Source organism: Bombyx mandarina, chromosome 15 (genome assembly GCF_030267445.1).
Source record: "Bombyx mandarina strain Sakado chromosome 15, ASM3026744v2".
In the NCBI taxonomy this organism is placed as follows: Eukaryota; Metazoa; Arthropoda; class Insecta; order Lepidoptera; family Bombycidae; genus Bombyx; species Bombyx mandarina.
In genome coordinates this window covers 5,031,176-5,049,487 of record NC_143221.1, presented here as the reverse complement: position 1 = coordinate 5,049,487, position 18,312 = coordinate 5,031,176, and the positions used below count along the sequence as shown (strand labels likewise).

The 18,312-nt window shown below is 35.9% G+C and overlaps 3 protein-coding genes across 7 annotated transcripts in view; 2 read left to right on the top strand and 1 right to left on the bottom strand.

Moving 5' to 3' along the window:
- Positions 1-9,374, top strand: part of Hr4 (nuclear hormone receptor 4) — a 132,631-nt gene extending 123,257 nt beyond the window's left edge. For all 5 annotated transcript variants that reach the window (XM_089732750.1, XM_089732751.1, XM_089732748.1 and 2 more), the window contains 2 exons: positions 4,223-4,338; positions 4,659-9,374. In XM_089732750.1, the coding sequence (XP_089588876.1) occupies positions 4,223-4,338; positions 4,659-4,739 (197 nt within the window). In that variant the 3' untranslated portion in view covers positions 4,740-9,374. The remainder of the gene's footprint in view (positions 1-4,222; positions 4,339-4,658) is intronic.
- A 1,028-nt stretch (positions 9,375-10,402) lies between these two features.
- Positions 10,403-12,667, top strand: eIF3i (Eukaryotic translation initiation factor 3 subunit I). Its single transcript, XM_028177660.2, has 5 exons — positions 10,403-10,562; positions 10,688-10,914; positions 11,025-11,157; positions 11,849-12,016; positions 12,150-12,667. The coding sequence occupies exons 1-5, from the start codon at positions 10,560-10,562 to the stop codon at positions 12,606-12,608; spliced, it is 990 nt and encodes a 329-aa protein (XP_028033461.2). The 5' UTR covers positions 10,403-10,559; the 3' UTR covers positions 12,609-12,667.
- On the bottom strand, positions 12,661-18,141 carry PpV (Protein phosphatase V). The gene is made up of 6 exons (XM_028177661.2): positions 17,846-18,141; positions 17,458-17,603; positions 16,993-17,134; positions 16,049-16,203; positions 15,673-15,785; positions 12,661-13,580 (listed from the first exon to the last, which is right to left on the bottom strand). Exons 1-6 carry the CDS (start codon positions 18,008-18,010, stop codon positions 13,390-13,392), a joined length of 912 nt encoding a protein of 303 aa, XP_028033462.2. The 5' UTR covers positions 18,011-18,141; the 3' UTR covers positions 12,661-13,389.
- Between the last annotated feature and the right edge of the window lie 171 nt (positions 18,142-18,312).

The window sequence follows — 18,312 nt, the reverse complement described above, 5'->3', positions numbered from 1 at the left end:
CTTACTAATAAACTAGATATTTTATTTGTTATGAATATAATAATAATAATAATAAAGCCCGTTTATTTCCAGTCAATAATGATAACGTTATTACATGCGATTAAATATCTAAATATACTAGGGTAGAATTACTTTAATTTTCTTTTATTCGCTAACGTTACTTTCTTCTGTACCATTGATCGGAACCCCTTCTCGGGTAAAGGCCTCCTCCAGCTTCTTCCAAATCACTTTGTCCATGGTTTTCCTTTTCCAAACGCTTCCTGCTATCGCTTTTATATCTTCTATCCACCTTTTTCTAGGGCGCCCTCTTCTTCTTTTTCCTCTTGGTACTTTCCACATAGTTGTCTGTAATGTCCATCTTTTGTCTGTGCGTCTTGCTATATGTCCTGCCCACTGCCATTTCTGTTTTAAAGCAATTTGTAAGGCATCTATAACTTTATTTTTTTGTCTAATTTTTTCGCTTTTTGCTTTTTGTATTCTTCTTATTTTTAGTACGCTTCTTTCCATTGCTTGTTATGAATACTGAAGATAAATAAATGAAGTTTCAAGATTTCAAAAAAATCACACAGTCTACTGTTAACTGTACAGGTTGGATCAGGGGTGTGCTTTACAAAAAAGCAATGTAATAAACATTTAAAACCAACAACTACCTAATTTTTTACATGAAATCTTTAAGCAAGGAAACAATATCTAAGAAAAAAAATATGTTAAAATCATATTGGAATACGTACGTGACTAAGCAAATATGTATTTGAATAGTTTCTTGCACAGAAATTCGAGGTCTTCCGCTAAGTGCATCAAGAACGCCAATTTATTAAAAATATCAATTACAACCTACCCGCTCTGGCTTCGCTCGAGTCTTTAACAAAAATTTCAACGATATTTGACATTGTTATATTTTTTTTAAATAAAAGAACACTTATTGCGGCATAACTATAATAGTTAGACATATGCTGTTGCCACACTTTTTGTAAACAATAATGTGTTCTACAAAGTCGTAGTATATTATTTTATTCTATCATCAATAGTTTTCGCAGGGCACGCGTTGTAAAAAATATTTTAGGTAATTTTTTTACACCTTTGGTTACATTATTGGAGTTTTAAAAAGAATCCCTAATTTTTTTTAAAAAAAATTATAGTCTATGTTACTCGGGAATAGTGTAGCTTCCAAACAGTGAAAAATTTTTCAAATCGGTTCAGTAGTTTCGGAGCCTATTCAATACAAACAAACAAACAAATCTTTCCTCTTTATAATATTAGTCAGTTATAGACTCGTAGCTATCCTAGACGAAAATCTTCATTGAAGCGCCAAGAGTAACTAACTATAAGCAATAGTAACAAAATATTAATTTCTTCGGATTTCATGAGTCGTAATAATTAAAAATACTTTTATAACTCGCGTTTTTTATAGTCATTAAAAGTACCTGCGATACAATACATGTGGTATATTACAGCGGTAGGCAGCGGTTTGGCTGTGTCCCTAGCATTACTGAAGTCCATGAGCGACGTTACCATCTACCATCCAGCTGGGCTGTATTCCTACAAGAGCAATAATGAAAAACTCGCGACGTTTCAAATACTTTACCGTTTACGTGGTCACGGATGACAGAGATAATAATATACTGACAATAAAAAAATGTGAATTTAAAGCGTAATAGTATTTTAAATTAAAATAGCAACAAGTTTTCAAGTCATCTATACTAATATCTATACTAATATTATAAAGAGGAAAGATTTGTTGTTTCGAATAGGCTCCGAAACTACTGGACCGATTTGAAAAATTATTTTTCCATTAGAAGCCGACATTGTCCCTGATGAACATAGGCTACTTTTTTTATTTTTTTTTTATTTTTTTTTTTTTGTTTCATGTGTGTTTTAATGTTTCCGAAGCGAAGCGAGGGCGGGTCGCTAGTGTATAATAAAGACGCGAACGCACACCGCAAACAAACAAACAAACGTTCACTTTTCATCATTAGTTTTCGAGGACAATGAGGCAACTGCGGGCACCTAACTTGTTATTATCAAAAGCAAGTAAAGTTCTAGAATATATACTTAATATATAAATCTACAGTGGTTTTTGTGGATGTTCCGTTATAACTACTGAACCATGCATCCAATTGAGTTGAAACTTGGTATCCATGTAGAAAATACATGTACTTAATGGATAGGCTAATATTTATATGAGTGTTGGACTCAATAATAATAATGACAATAAATAATAACGTTAATTTTAAGTCCCCAGCGAAGCGGGCGAATACGGCTAGTATTCATATATTTTTTTTATCTTTCACGAAATATACGCCAAATATTTGGCGGTCGTTGTGAAAATAGTACGATTCGATAAATTAAGTGCATAATACATTTTACCTTCTCACGAATAATGACGTTGAATGATATTTAGAATGACTTGAAATAGACCACATACCCTGTAGCGGTATTAGCACCAGTTAATCAAATAGCATTTGTCAAGGAAATGAATAACCATTAAAGTATTCAGATTCAGTAGCAAAACCAAATTTAAATTTAAATATCGGTGTGGTTTACGAAACTAACAAACATCTTCCTACTTACTTTATAACAAATCTAAACTAACTGTGAATTAAACACGCATACAAAATTCAGTGCTACAATGAGTGGACCCATTAAACTGAATTGACTCCGAATTGAAACTCTTGATAACCTACTTACGAACACATCAAACAGACAACTTTGACCACTCTGCTCTATTGCTCAATTCTATATTCGACATAACGTACGGATGATACAATACAAATTAATAAAAAAAATTATAGAGATGTATTGTGAGTATAAGACATGAAATCTGTCTTGACAAAAAAAATTTTGAATGAAAATAGTTAAATTGGACAATTTACATATTCAATTTAATTACAAAACTTTTTATTTTGTGGAAACTCGATTTAATAAAGCAGCCTAAATAATAATAAATATAAAAACGAATTTTAAAGCCACTTAAAGTCGTTTTTGCATAACGCAGTAATGGCCGGTGCTCGAATGAGACCCACGGTGAAATGGAAAGCGTTTGCGCAACACAGCCAACATGCCTGAGTGTGCGCTGCCGTTTCTATGAGCGCGTGTGTATTTTGCACTATGATTGTGTGCTGTTGAGCAACGTTTCGGAATTTAGCTATTAGACATACGGACAACGATCGAATGCTCCAATGTATTTTTGTATCGACTCCCCATTAAAATATTAGTTGTTACTGCACTAGGTTTGACTAATTTAAAGTAATTCACGAATAATGCTATACATACGTTAATTATTTTATTTATATTACGTTAAAAGAAATGGAATATTTTATGCCTTCATAATCGGTTATAAAATCGGAGGTGTCAGTGTGCGCGTAATAGCCGAGCTCGTTACGTCATCTAACGGGACAACATTTCACTCTCGCAGCGGAAAGCGCAACGCGGAAGGCGGACTTTCTCTTTTGCGCAGCGCAACCGAATGCAGCGGAAAAAAGAACGCAGATCGTAACGCTCGCTACATATTACCCTCTCTCACGTGAACTCTTTACGTAACGCAATCAATATACGCGCAATGTTTTGATGCGTCCAAACATGGAAACTTACGTCCGGATCCAGAATAGCTCACGTTAATAATCACGGCGAAATAGGTAAAGGAATATCAAAGAAGTCAACAGATTCGTACTGTCGAGTAACAAAAATGTCAATTAAATGAAGTTGCACATTGAAGAGTCGCACGTACCTTAGTTAGCGTGGAAAAACGAACGTGCGAGCGAGATAGGAACAGCGAGTGAGGACGCGAGCGCGCTCGAGCGGAGGTCAACGGCTAGCCGCGGTCGTTGCCCTGCTATCGGAGTGACCTACTGAGCGTGTGACGTCACCGCCGCACCGCGCGTTCCGGCCGTAGTCTATGCCATTGGTTTATTAATGCTTCGCAGCGCCATCTGTTAGCGAATAGCAATACTACCGCAAAAAAATGTTTTGAATTAAGAAGCAGTTCACCGATACAGTATATTAATTTTCTAGAAAAAATATATTCTATACCTGATAAAAATCACATGTATGTAATGTACATGTACAGGTAAAACTCATTACTAAACATATCACGATATATACAAATCAATTAGTTAAAAACAAAAGTATTTATTACTTGGGTGTTAGAAGAGACATTTGATATTCTGAATTGTATTATTTTATTATTTACGAAATGTCAAAGTGAGATATAATCTTTTTTTAGAAGTCGAACTCGAGGGAATCCAGGACCGCTACGTGCAAGTACTACGCAGCTACCTTGAACACGCCAACCCGCACCATCCGGGCAGGCTACAGGAACTGTTCGCCAGAATCCCAGAGGTAACTCGACGAACATTTAAATTTAGCCTTATAAACTAAAGTATTAAGAGTATTGAGCGGTAGGCAGCGGCTCGGCTCTACCCTTGGCATTGCTGAAGTCCATGGGCGACGGTAACCACTCACCATCAGGTGCTCGTCTGCCTACAAGGGCAATAAAAAAAAACTAAAAAAAAACAGTAAAATTCATATTCCGTTTGCAGCATTATAAATGAGATTCATTGCGGTTCAAGTGAAGGCTTTGGTAACAGACCCGTTTCGGATAGAAAGTCTTGACAATTCGAAAGCACCCGATTTCACACGAAAGCTTTTTCGCTCCACAGATCCAGGCGGCGGCTAACTTGCTCCTCGAGAGCAAAATGTTCTACGTTCCGTTCGTGCTGAACTCGGCGGAGATCAGATAGTATATGGCCCAGCAGGGCGTCCAGTCCTCGTAGTGAGTGACGTCACGCCCTACACTACCCACCCTCGACTTATGATCACACCACCCTGTGTTCAGAAAACCGCCGGACCGGCACGAGAGGTCGTGCGGATGTCCCTTCTCGAGCCGGGACATTGCCCAGGAGACATTTTCTAATCAAGTGCGTTGGTTAATGTTTACTAGATGAATTAAAACGTCCCAATTGACAGACTGATTTATTGATAAACAAATATAGATTTTAAAGTTTAATTACGGAAGGGACTCGATGCGTGTTTTATACGTGGTAGTGTACACTATTTAGTGTTAAATAGAATTAAATATTCTGTTAATGTTATTATTTAATGATTGTAAGACGGAGAATCGCATAATATATACATAATATATTCTAATTACATATAAGTACTGTAAATATAATGTTAATTAATAATATTAAAAAAAAAAACGTAGTCGTTAAGAATTGTTTAGACAGAATTTGTTTCTTGTAAATGAAATATTTCCTGTTTTAGTTTGCATTTTATATTTTTTAGGATAACTAAATGTTAGTATTGTCACTTGGTGTGTTGAATATGAGAATTTTTTATTTTATTTTGTACGTATATATTATAAGTAGCACTAAGTACCTACCTACTCTCAGTGTCTAAACTAAGACTGCTTGTATACAACTGTTACACTAACACGACGCGGTGCGGTCGCACTATTCTTGTAGTCACAACTTTAAATGCATTTTTATTGCCAATACTTCGCATAACACTGGTTTTCGCATAATATTATCTAATAGTAATTCGTTCTCGATTTTATTTCATTTCTTGATTCTGGTCTACGTAGTTATAAGACTGTGAGTGCACGTGTGGAAGTTTTCGGCGTGTCGGCGTAGCGTTTTCGCAAGTCCTTTGCATTTCGTATCTGAACATAATCCTTTAATGCTTAAGACGGATCTTTTGCTTCCTTTCGATGTGTTCATAATTAATTGTGCTCAATGTCCTATTTTGTGGGTTATCAAAAAATTGTAGCCTTAATTTTTTCAATGAATCGTGCTTTCAACGTTGTCTGATATTCATCTAACTCAACTAACTACATCAAATTATTGTTTTATAATTTAATGTTCCACTGAAGTCATTTAAAATAATTGAAAGAGATTTATATGTTTTTGACTATGGACTGATCGTGTCCGATGACACTTAATTAAAAAAATATACAAAACACGATTATATCTACTAATAAACGTGTTAAAAAATAAAACAGTATCGTTACGTAGTCGTCATTATAATGTAATTAATATACATGTTTGTTCGATGTGAATTTATTACTATGATCAACAGTAGTTTTTTTTCGGTTTTGCGAGTCGTAAACTTAATTAAAACTAGTGTTATGGTATAATCTCGTATCCAAGTCGGGCTTCACCATGAAAACTGCAGGCTGTTCAAAAACTCGGAAATAATGCAGTAATAAAGAAAAGGGCGAGCTAAAACCATAATAGTAGTTTTAATTATATAATGAACAGTATAAACACGTCTTAAAATGTATATACGTTTGAGAATTTAGGACAAAAGTGGAGCAGCACTTTTATATAATTATAAACGCGACTAAACTTCACTTCACATCATTGCCATAATTTTATTTTACTCAATGCTCATTACACTCAAAACTCACAAATCTATTGTCGAAATTTCTATACTAACAAAACTTCGTGCATACTCCTTTCCCGAAATCAAGTAATAAATCATAAATTGTATTGTTAGTTAATAAATAAAATCACAAAATCATCAAAAAAATATCATTAATATTCATCTAACATCGTTTTAAAGACTTAATATTAACACTGTCAGTAATCACTGCCTATCGTAATTAAATTTATTTGCCGTGTATTGTTAACTCTCGTATTGTAATGTAATGTTAAATATGTAATAAACGTTCCAGCAACGGTGAACAGTTACCATTAGGTGTAGGAGGCGACTTCGTCTCGTTGTAAATTAAGTGACAACCAAAAAGTTCGTTCTAAGGACTTAGGTTCTAGTTGAATAGGTCTTAATACGCCTTTGCAGTCAAAATGGAGGTCTATCGGATTTTTTATACAATATATGCGTGAAATCGCAATTTGTTGAACATTAATCTTTAAAATAAATTTCATACTTTTATAAAAAGGACTAACAATGTTTGATGTGAGAATATCAAAAAGTGTTTAGCTTAATTGTGAAATTAATCATGTCCTTTACGATCCAACTCAAAGTCATAGCTTATAAAACAAATCAAACAAGCTTGTTTAATTCAATAATTCTTGCAATCGCTTAAAATTTATTGGAATAATAATAAAAAACAAAAGCATGTTTGCCAGGTTTTTTGGTCTCAAAATAACAGTGTAATGCGCTCTCTTAAATTTAGCATCGACAAAGCACACAAGCTGAATCTTGAACTCTCGCGAGAACACAAATTGTAAGTAAAATGATTCTGTTACCTGAATGAGCGATACACGTCCGTTCCTCATCGTGTTACCATTAGTTAAGTATTAGTCGATAATAATGTTTTGTACATTTTTATTAATTTAGTTTGTGAAACAATTAAAACAACCAGTTACGAAACTGCCATCAAATGCCTAAGTAGTTTTTTTCAATTAATTTTGTTGTATTTTAATTTAGATAAATATAAGTTGACGTCGTTGGTGAAATTATTAGTTAATTGTGATAATATTCAGTGATAGTATGTCGGATCTAGACCGTTCGAAGATACGCGCGTTTCGCGATACGCAACCACGGCCCGTGAGCGCTCGCCTTTATTCGGTCTCACTATGCGAATACTTTGCGACAATTGGGTGTCTTTATTTATTTATTCAATTTTATCTAACTTAATAAAAAAATTAGTACATAAACAACACCATCAAAACGACGGTGTCAAATCTAAAGTCTGAGGTAAAGATGCCTTTATAGATTTTTAAACGTGTAAAAACAAAAAATCGTAAATTATAAAATGTAATCGCGAATTGTGCATCGTTCTATTAATATTGTGTATGTAAATGATAATTTAAGTAATATTGACACTTATTTTGTTATTAGCATAACGTATTGTTAAGATGAAACTAACGACAGTGTTAAAAGGGAACTAGATTCGTAAGGATGTTATTGGCGTTGTACAAAGGATAGTATTGTTAGTAAATAAACAATGAAATTGGCGCATTACTGGCGAGTACCTAATTAGATAAATACACGAGGAGCCTCCTGAGGCTAATACGTTTACAATGTAAATATTATTAAAGTTATGCTTCGACCAGAAAAATGGCCACACTCACTTTTCGTTGCTTTTCGCCTGTTCAATTTTTTGAAAAAAACGTAGCGTTTTAATATTCTATTTTGAAATTTAGTAACAAAATTGACTGAGAGAAGCCGTATTATGAGTATTTGATTTGCTTATGTTTGCCGCGTTGTTTGGTGTTTTCTGAATACTATATTACAGTAGATCTCGATGCCACAGAGAATCTTCAAGGTGGTGATCGGTTTTCAAATTAGAAGGGCACGTATTCGTGCATTCGTTGGACACACGACAATAACAACACCGTCAATTAAACAAAACTAATATACATAATTCGGAGCCTATAAAAGAATTCGTTTGAAAGCCGATCCGTAGATAATATCTAACTCGAAAATATTTTGACTGATATAGTAATGTAACAAACATTATAATGTTAATCTATTTATAAGGGTGTAACAAAAACTTAATGCATTTCACAATTTCTTTACAGTCCATAAGAGAAATATATTTCACATTTGTAGGATAAGGTTTGTTGTGTATAAAAAATAGCGTTTCAATTTCTTTCGGGTAAACGGAAGATTGATATTTGTGTACGTTAGACATTAAATAGTTATGAAGACGAGTATGAAGCTGTACCAGATATTTGGAACATTGAGCGATTGTTGTATGTAATTAAGTATCTCACAGATGTTTGAATTCTAAGTATCCACGTAATAATAAATTCTACAAGTTACATTTGAAACAAAACGATCTGTTTACGTTATGAACACGCAAACGTGTTTAGCTTTACTCTTTTATGTGTAACGTATTCATTATAATGTATTGATATACACACTATTATAAAGCAAATTTAAATACAGTCGTTTCACTTTATTAGTTTAACAAATAATAACATCGTAAGTGCCTCAATAACTAGAAACGTATCAAATATTGTTTTGCACGAGAATTCAATGTGGTAGAGAGTGTGCTGTATTTCACATGTTTGGTTGAGCTCGCTCAATTTCAAGACTTATTGCTTTCAGAACGTAGAAATAATTTTAAGTATTATGAATACCATAAGGTTCTATGTTTGTACGTAGCAAATCACATTAGTTGCTGATTGCTGTACTATTCTCGATGGATTAATAAAGGCTGTTTGTTATACGACCAAGTTAAGTGCGTAGTGACTATTGATTGTGAGTTTTGTCTCTCGTTTGTCTCGTTCGAGTGGTGCGCCGGATGTTAGTCAAAAACAGTGTACTGGTTTGCCAAGAGAAGTTACCTACAGTTGTGTTTAGTTAGCAACGCATAACGTGTTTGTACTTTAATTTGTTTTTTAGTTGTACTCTTGGAAATCAATGGTTATTAATTTAAGAAAATAAAATGTATGTCAAATATTGTTGAAAATGTTTTATTTTTTTACCCGTCTTTTATAGCGTCAAACGAAAGATCAGTTATTTCCTGGAAACATCGGGATTAACTTTGAGAGTGTTTGGAGACCACAGTATCGATCAACCCGAATTGTACTAGCGAACATTTCAAGAAATCTTGCAAGTGGACATATTTCAAACCTAACTTTGGACTGGGGGTGCATTATTTTTAGAGGGTGGACTGTATTTTGGTGCTAGAACCGGTCACCGTTCTCGTTGAACCCGTCGCTTGCGACGATGGGCTCGACGAGTGAATTAGCCCATAGACATAGCCTACTGAGTTTCTCGTCGGAGCTTCTCAGTGGGTTGCGTTTCCGATCCGGTGGTAGATTCTGCGAAGCACTGCTCTTGCTAGGGCCAGTGTTAGCAACACTTCCGGTTTGATCCCCGTGAGCTCACCTATATGTTAGGATGAAGCTGAAATAGCTTTTCAAGGCTATAGCAAGGATAGGTAGGAAAAAAGAAAAGAGAAAAAAAAGAGGTGCTAGCTTCAATAAAAACTAGATTCAGAGCGAAGAATTTTTGATGTACAACACGTGCACGTACGACCAGAATTTTATTGTAATTCTCAAATATTAAGTGTATAATCTATGATTGTAACTAAATTAAATGTATGGACTTTTTGGCGGGAACGCGAGGAGTGAAGTTGTGTGATTGGTTTTATTTTGTCTATTTAGTGTTTCTTCATGTTTCAGTGTGTAATAACGGTGGTTTATTAACTGTTTAATATCTGCGAAAGTGCACAAATGTGGGAAAATGAAACAAAGCCGCTAGACGTAGCTATTCGGGATCCTCCAAAAAGTCCACTGAAAAAATCTTAGTAAATGACCACCATTTTACTGAGATTATATTTCATCCCATATCATCTCATCTCATTTAATTTCATTTCATTTCATTTCACTCCATATTATCATTTTTCATAAAAATAAGAATATAAACTAAATTAGGACATGACCTAAAGGTCTTAGTTACCAGGTCATAACATCCCATAAAAATTTACCCTAAGCTATAGAGCTCAACTATGCGCCAGGCGAAGGCTAAATAAAAATTATGAAAAAAATACCTTCTGTCAAAAAGTCCGCCGCCTGCCACATGTCACCACATCGTTTTTATTGTGATTTATAATAAACTATTAAATAAAATACTTTCTAAACATGGTAAATAACACTCTTATACAAAATTTTAATGCCTCCAAAGTTATTGTGTGAAATATCAAACAAATTCAATCACAAACATAGCTATGACTATAAATTAGGTAAATTACTTACTCATGTAATTCCAGAAACCTCTTATGCTGCAAGGGCACCAGCGTGCCATCACACAGATCAAATATAACCGCGAGGGTGACTTGCTCTTCTCCGCCGCTAAAGATTCAAAACCAAATGTTTGGTGGTCACTGAACGGCGAACGTCTTGGCACTTTCAACGGCCACGGTGGTGTAATATGGTGCCTTGACGTCGACTGGCAGTCAATTAATCTCATCACAGGTGGTGGCGACAGTTCCTGCAGGTATTATCCTCAGTATATTATAAACAAATAAAGTGTTGAAAATTGAATTCTTTTTTTATGTTGTTTGCTCAAAGATGAGTAGGCTGTTGATAACACTAAACGATGCACAGGTTATGGGATCTGGAGACAGGCAAGAATATTGCAACACTCAAATCCAACTCTTCTGTAAGAACATGCAACTTCAGCTATAGTGCATATCAAGCTGCTTATACCACTGACAAAGCGATGGGACACCCTTGTGAGGTAATTACATAGTATATACATTTTATTTAAATAGAGAAACGTGAATTGAGGATGAGAAAGACTAATGGATATTATGACTGGCAACTTTAACATTAGAAGAAAAGTAAAATTGTATGCAAAGCTAAGCATAAATATTATTATAGTTGTTTCCGTTTCAGAACTTTCATTCTCTATTAAACCACAAAGTGAACTTGTCTGCTTCACTTCAAAGTGGTTTATTGAGGGCCATGCCTTAAAAAAATTCTTATTTTTTGTTCTTTAACATATCCGTCAATTAATGATTACAACTTAGTATTCAAGAGCAATTCCTACATACCTTGTATTTCTTTAAACTAAGATTTGTTGACAGTACAAGTGTCATTTATGCTGACATTTCACTTTTTTTTTTTTATTATTCTCCAGACATTTAAAATTTATTATTACTGAAAGGCTCACTTGTAAATTTAATACCCTTTAACCTAAATCACAAAATATTTTGAGCAGGAATTACCCTTTTTCAAACTGAACTGAAACTTTGGAGTCGGTTAAATTATAGTGTGCTTAGGTAGACAATATCAACTCTTGGGAATCTCTATTTTAACCCTTAATGTGTTTCCTATATACATATATAGTAAGTTCTTACTAACTAGTATTATAATTTTGTATATCCTTTGATAACAATTAAGATATAAAGTATTATGTCAATTTACAGGTGTTCGTTATTGATACAAGAACAATTGATGAAACAGTGTCAGGTCAAGCTCCTATTTTAAAATGGGAAATCACAGATTCAAAGGTTACTTCAATGATTTGGGGTTCTTTAGATGAGACAATTATCACTGGTCATGAAGCTGGTGACCTTATACAATGGGATCTGAGGGTATGCAAATAATTTTTCAATAGACTAAGTAAATTAAAATATTATCTACTTTCTCCATGCAAAAAAATTATCTTTCATAGAAATTATTCTGTTTATTTTTAAATACTGCTAATGATATCTAATTATTTTTCAGACTGGTAAAAAAATCCACTCTGTTAAAGAGCATACCCACCAAATCACCGATATGCAACTTTCTCGTGACGGCACAATGTTTATAACTGCTTCCAAGGATCATACTGCTAAGTTATTTGACACTAACTCATTAGAACTTCTTAAAGAATACAAGACAGAGAGACCTGTAAATTCTGCTGCTCTCAGTCCAATCCTTGATCATGTTGTACTTGGTGGTGGTCAAGATGCTATGGAAGTGACAACCACATCAACCAGACAGGGTAAATTCGATGCTCGTTTCTTCCACTTAGTTTTTGAAGAGGAGTTTGGCCGAGTGAAAGGTCACTTTGGTCCTATCAACAGTTTGGCTTTCCATCCAGATGGAAAGTCCTATGCTTCCGGAGGTGAAGATGGTTATGTTCGTGTTCATAACTTTGATCAATCTTACTTTGACTACACTTTCGATTACAATAGGGAGTAGTTAATTTGCAATACTCTAGTGTTTCATAAAATTATAAATAAATAAAGCCTCATTAAAAATTTTTGTATATCATTTATTTAAATGCATGCCACTTTATCAATCGACATATATAATAAAACAGTTAAATCTAGTACGTCTATACATTTAGGAAAAATTATATAAGTAGAAAAATAATAGTTAAAGAACAGTAATAGAACATAAACTGGCCATTTTTAGAATTAGTCACCATTTGTCTGTTCACCCACATTTGTCACATATTTCTGAATCTATTGAAAGGATTTTCACTGTAAATATATACAGGCTTTGTTTCATAAAAATTGGTTGTTCGAAAAATATTCTGTTATAAATATTCACTTCTCTCGTCTTGTCTTGGATTTTGGATATATATTGAAACATTGTATGGAAATAGTTTAACCTTTAAAAAACTGGGATGCCTTTCATTCCACTGCTGAGCATGGATCTCTTCCACCCATGTCATATGTAATGCAGCAGAAAGCTAGTTTGTAATATATTCTGTTAATCCCATTATTCATTTTCAACAGACTATGATTTCATGATGGTACATATTTAATAATAAAAGGTAAAATTAAATATATAAATATAAAAAAACGAAGGTATAAATAATGAAGATTTAAAAAAATAATAGTAATATGTCAAAAAGAACAGATCTCATAATAAAGAACATAAAAGTGGGTCAATAAACAAAAAAATTGTAATAGATGCAACATTTATTAATACAAAACTTTACACTTATGGAATACTTTGATCACATAATCTCAGCTCAAAGGAAATATGGAGTAGTATGCTGTGGAGGAACTTCTCGTTCGGTGTCAGGCACTGCTTGGAATAACCTTGCTGTTCTATCATGAACAGTGTTGAATTCCAAGATTGAGGCAACATTACCACATCGGTAACAGTAGTTAGGCGCCGACCAGACTGTTACTAATCTTTTGTCAAACATGTATTTATAACCTGCAGAAAAGTATTAGGTTAAACAGAATCTTAAAATGTGTGAAGATATTACATTTACCCAACTAAGCTATATACCTGATTACATTAAAAAAACATATTATTACAATATTGAGTTTTTATTTTTTCTGGCATAGTGAAATGAATTCCTTTTTTTTTTTTTTTTTTTTTTTCCGGGCCGAGGGCCGAACCTCCTACGAGGTCCCCGCGCCTAGGGGGCGCGCGGGGTATGTGAGACTCTACGATCTGCAGGTGTTGAGAGCAGACCGCGGGCCCAAGGAATTTAGGGCCCACCCACTAAACGACTCCCCTGCACTCTTACACCCGGCGTCCGATCTCCGTCCGGGGTCAAAACCCGGTCAGAGTAGGGGGGTTCCCGCGGTCAACACTACAACCAGACACGCGGCGCCACCCCGAGGACGCCCGACCGACGGGTCGTCGAGGCGATAGTCGACGACCAACGACGTCAGTCTTCGCGGTACGGCGGCCCTTCAGGCCGCCCGGGCGATGCCGCTGGTGTTCCGGGATACCCCGCTGGGCCAGAACCAGCCTGCCGGGTCGGAACGCGATACACCGCCGACCGGGTTGCTCTTCCACAGTATGTTCGGCGACGACAGCGACGACGAAAATGCGGACCGCATCGCAGTCCGCAGCCGCCGACGCGTCGTCCCGTCCTCCTGGTGCCAGCGCGCTAGAGTGACGGTAGCGTGCGGCGCAGTCTCAGCCCCCTTAGGTCGCCCCGTGACCATCACCGGGAGGAGACTGCCTCCTCATAGGGGCCGGAGCTGGACAAACGCCCTCCTCCGACCCCCGGCTCGACGGCGGCGGCACGGCGCCGAGAGGGAGGAAGAGTTCTCCCTCTCCCGTTCCGCCGCCTCCTTCTGCGAGATGGTGGACTCGCAGAAGTCGAGCATCGCCTGCCAGGACTCATCGTTGCCGAGCATCGCAGCCACGACGGTCGGAAGCGACAAGTCCGGTCCTATTTTTGCAACGAGGACGCGGCGCTGCTCCGCGAAAGCGGGGCAGCACGCGAGCGTGTGCTCCGCCGTGTCTTCGTTGCAGCCACTGCAATGGTGGCACTTCGGCGTCGGCTCCCTCCGGGCGACGAGGTGCAGGTAGCGACCGAAACAGCCGTGTCCCGTGAGCACCTGCGTCGCTCGGAAGGTGAGACGTCCGCGGTCGCGATTCACCCAGTCCGAGAGGACCGGGCGGATCGCCTCGACGGTCCGTCGCCCGTAGGCGGGGTCCGCCAGGCGGCGAGACCACGCCTCGAGCACGGCACGCCGAGATTGAAGCTTCCGCGCTCGAACTTCCGCCGCGCCGGGACGCGGCTCCCCCCTGGAGCGGAGATCACATCGCCACGCGTAATCCGCAGCAAGCGCCTCCGCTTCCAGGTCCCAGGGAGGCGTCCCGGCGAGCACGCACGCCGCCTCGAACGAGACGGTGCGGTACCCACGAACCGCCCTGACCGCAATCGCGCGCTGCGGACGTCGCAACGCTGCGACGTTGTCACGGGTCAGGGCGTGGCACCATACGGGCGCCCCGTACAGTGAGTGAAATGAATTCCTGGCCCATCTGGCATTTGGTGGTTACTGGATCTCATAGATATGTGACTGTTGCCACCCATCTTGAGGCATGAGGTCCAAGTTTTCATTACATAGTAATTTCAATTACATTTTAGAAATTCTAGTTTTTGTAGATTTGGTTTTTATTACCCATTCCTTCGTTGTGAAAATTATTTGTAAGCATGAGTTACTATTTAATAAGCTGATAAGTCAGCAGATTTAAACATTGGCATATTTGTATTGGCACGAGTAGACTTCAGTGCTTGGTATTTAATTCAAACTAGAAATTTAAAAAGAGTGGCACTACTGCTAATTCAATTATGGTGAGCCTTCGGATTGTGTAGTCTAAAGTTCGAATGTAAACTCATTTTATGACATGACATGACGTGAGAAGATTTACCAGATATTATAATATTTCTGATGGATTTGTGATGTTTTGAGAATCTATCTTATGGTAGCGGAGTGGTTTTCTTATGTACACTAAGTTTTAATTTGAACACTTAATAAAATAAAACACTAAAAATACACACCATCATTCACTAATTGATGTGCCCTGCATATAAGAGTTAAATCATTGTAATTCATGAAGAGTTCTGTAACCTGACAGCCAAACAACCATCCAGCTCCACGAGGACTTACTGACCTGTACATTAAAAAAAAAAGTATTATTACATGTTTTTTTTATAATCATTTGGATCTGGGTTCTCTACAATTAAAACACTAAATCTTATCATGATCATACTGATACTTAGTACACAAAGTGACCTAGTTTGAGGATAACTGACCACAAACACTATAAAGTATTTGAAATATTAGAAATAATATAATAATTATACAAAACACAAGATTAAAGCCTACATTCTACATCTTTCATATACTCTACATCAGCATTAGCTACATACTCACCACATTTTCACATCAGCAGGATCTGACCATAACAAATCACAGAATGCACCTTTGTGTGGAATTTGTTGATTTCTATCAATGCATCTTATTTGATCAATCATAGATATTTCTGGTGATAGACCACCATGCACACATAGGACGGTTTCATCAATTAACTGTAAAAGTTGCTGACTTAAATGATTTGTTGTAACATAATCTAATTTTTATTTTTTATTTTTTATATAGATAAATGAGTTAACGGCCCACCTATTATTAAGTGGTTACTAATCTGTAAACATGAACAAAAGCAAATGTCATCCCCCACCTCAAGACAAAGTTCTAATTCTGTTTTGCAGTACAATGGCTGCTTCATCTTAGAGATAGGCGCGATAATGATATCTACCTGTGCCGGTTAACAAGATGCCCTACCTAAATTGATTATACAAATTATACTTAGTACATACCTAGTTGGTTCAATTTTTATTACAAACTAGCGACCCGCCCTCGCTTCGCTTCGGAAACATTAAAACACACATTAAACCAAAAAAAAAATTAAAAAAAATTAAAAAAACGTAGCCTATGTTCATCAGGGACAATGTCGGCTTTTAATGGAAAAAGAATTTTTCAAATCGGTCCAGTAGTTTCGGAGCCTATTCGAAACAAACAAACAAACAAATCTTTCCTCTTTATAATATTAGTATAGATTAGTACTCGTCCATCATGGAAGTCACTTGGGCACATGTGTTCAGTACTTATATCATTAGAATAATTGATACCATCATTTTATTGTTGAAAATGTTATTGACTTTGTTAAAATTACAAAATTGTCTGAAGTTTTCAGCCATAAAACTATGACAAACATGAACCATAATCCCAATTTATTCTTATGAAATAAGCTTTATAACTAAAATTTTAAGCTAATTTATATTTTTATTTTAGATAATATTTATTCAATGTCCACTTACTGCAGCAACAGTCAGCAAATCAAAAACTCTGCAACAGTCTTTCCATGCATTTGCATTTCCATATTTATTGAGACATTCATCATAAAATCCATAAACCTTAGTTATTTGACATGTTTCATGATTACCCCTTAATAAGACTATCCTGAATAAGAAGATTTGAAGATAAATATTATTAAGCAAGATGTTGAAAGGCAATGTGTATCAACGAATTAATATTGACAAAAAAAAAACAATATTAATTTAGCATCCATAAATACTTATTATCCGGAGTTACCTTTATTTGTATATTATGAAAAAACTTATTCTGATTAATGGGGAAATTTATTGATTTCATTTAACCTCAATCAATATTGATATAATGATAATTGATATTAATAATAATTGATATAATTACGTAACAGCAATATGTATTTTTTCATCCATTACTTTGACTTAATACTTTTAATTTTTTAAAGTACAACTCACCTATCTGGATATCTAGCTTTCAAGGCCATGAGCAAGGTTAGTGTTTCTAGACTATAATATCCTCGATCCACATAATCTCCCATAAATATGTATTTTGTATATGGCACTTGACCACCTATATGAAAAAGCTCCTCTAAATCATAGAACTGAAAATATTGAAATTACATTTTGAAATATAGTTTTTCTACAGGAGCTCTTAGTAAACATTTCATTATTATTATACTTATAATTAAATTTACAGTTTATTAGTTGCAGTGATTTAGAAAATTAGCTGATGGTTTTATCCAACAAACTTTTTTAACTGATTTAAGTTGTAAAGTCACAAGAGAATAAGCTGGTTAGTTTTCCGATGTAATTTTAAATGTTTCAGTTGGATCAGGCAGCTTACCTGTCCATGAATATCACCACAAACCGTCACAGGTGTCTGTACCGGTTGAACATTAGGTTCTTCAAGTAACAAATCACAAACTATATTGCACAGTTCCCGTAGGTCATCTTCCGGGAGGTATTTGCATCTCTTTGCAACTTCTATCCATTTATCTATATCCGTCATTTCTAAAACAAATTAAAATATATTCACGGATAAACGAAGAATGGCCTTTTAACCTTAATTTATATTAAATGCATCAATCCGAACTAGAGGTAAATGAATTGCTTTAGAATGGTTGACAGTGACAGACATACAAAAGTGGCAGTTCCCTGTTCCATTTTTCTAATTGGAAAGGCGAAGATGTAACACCATACAGTCTAATTTTTTGTAAATTATGTTTTATGAAAAATGACATGGAGAAAAACGAAATAACTTGATTAATTTGAGCCGTTAATCAATTGAGAAATGAAACGAGATAATATTAT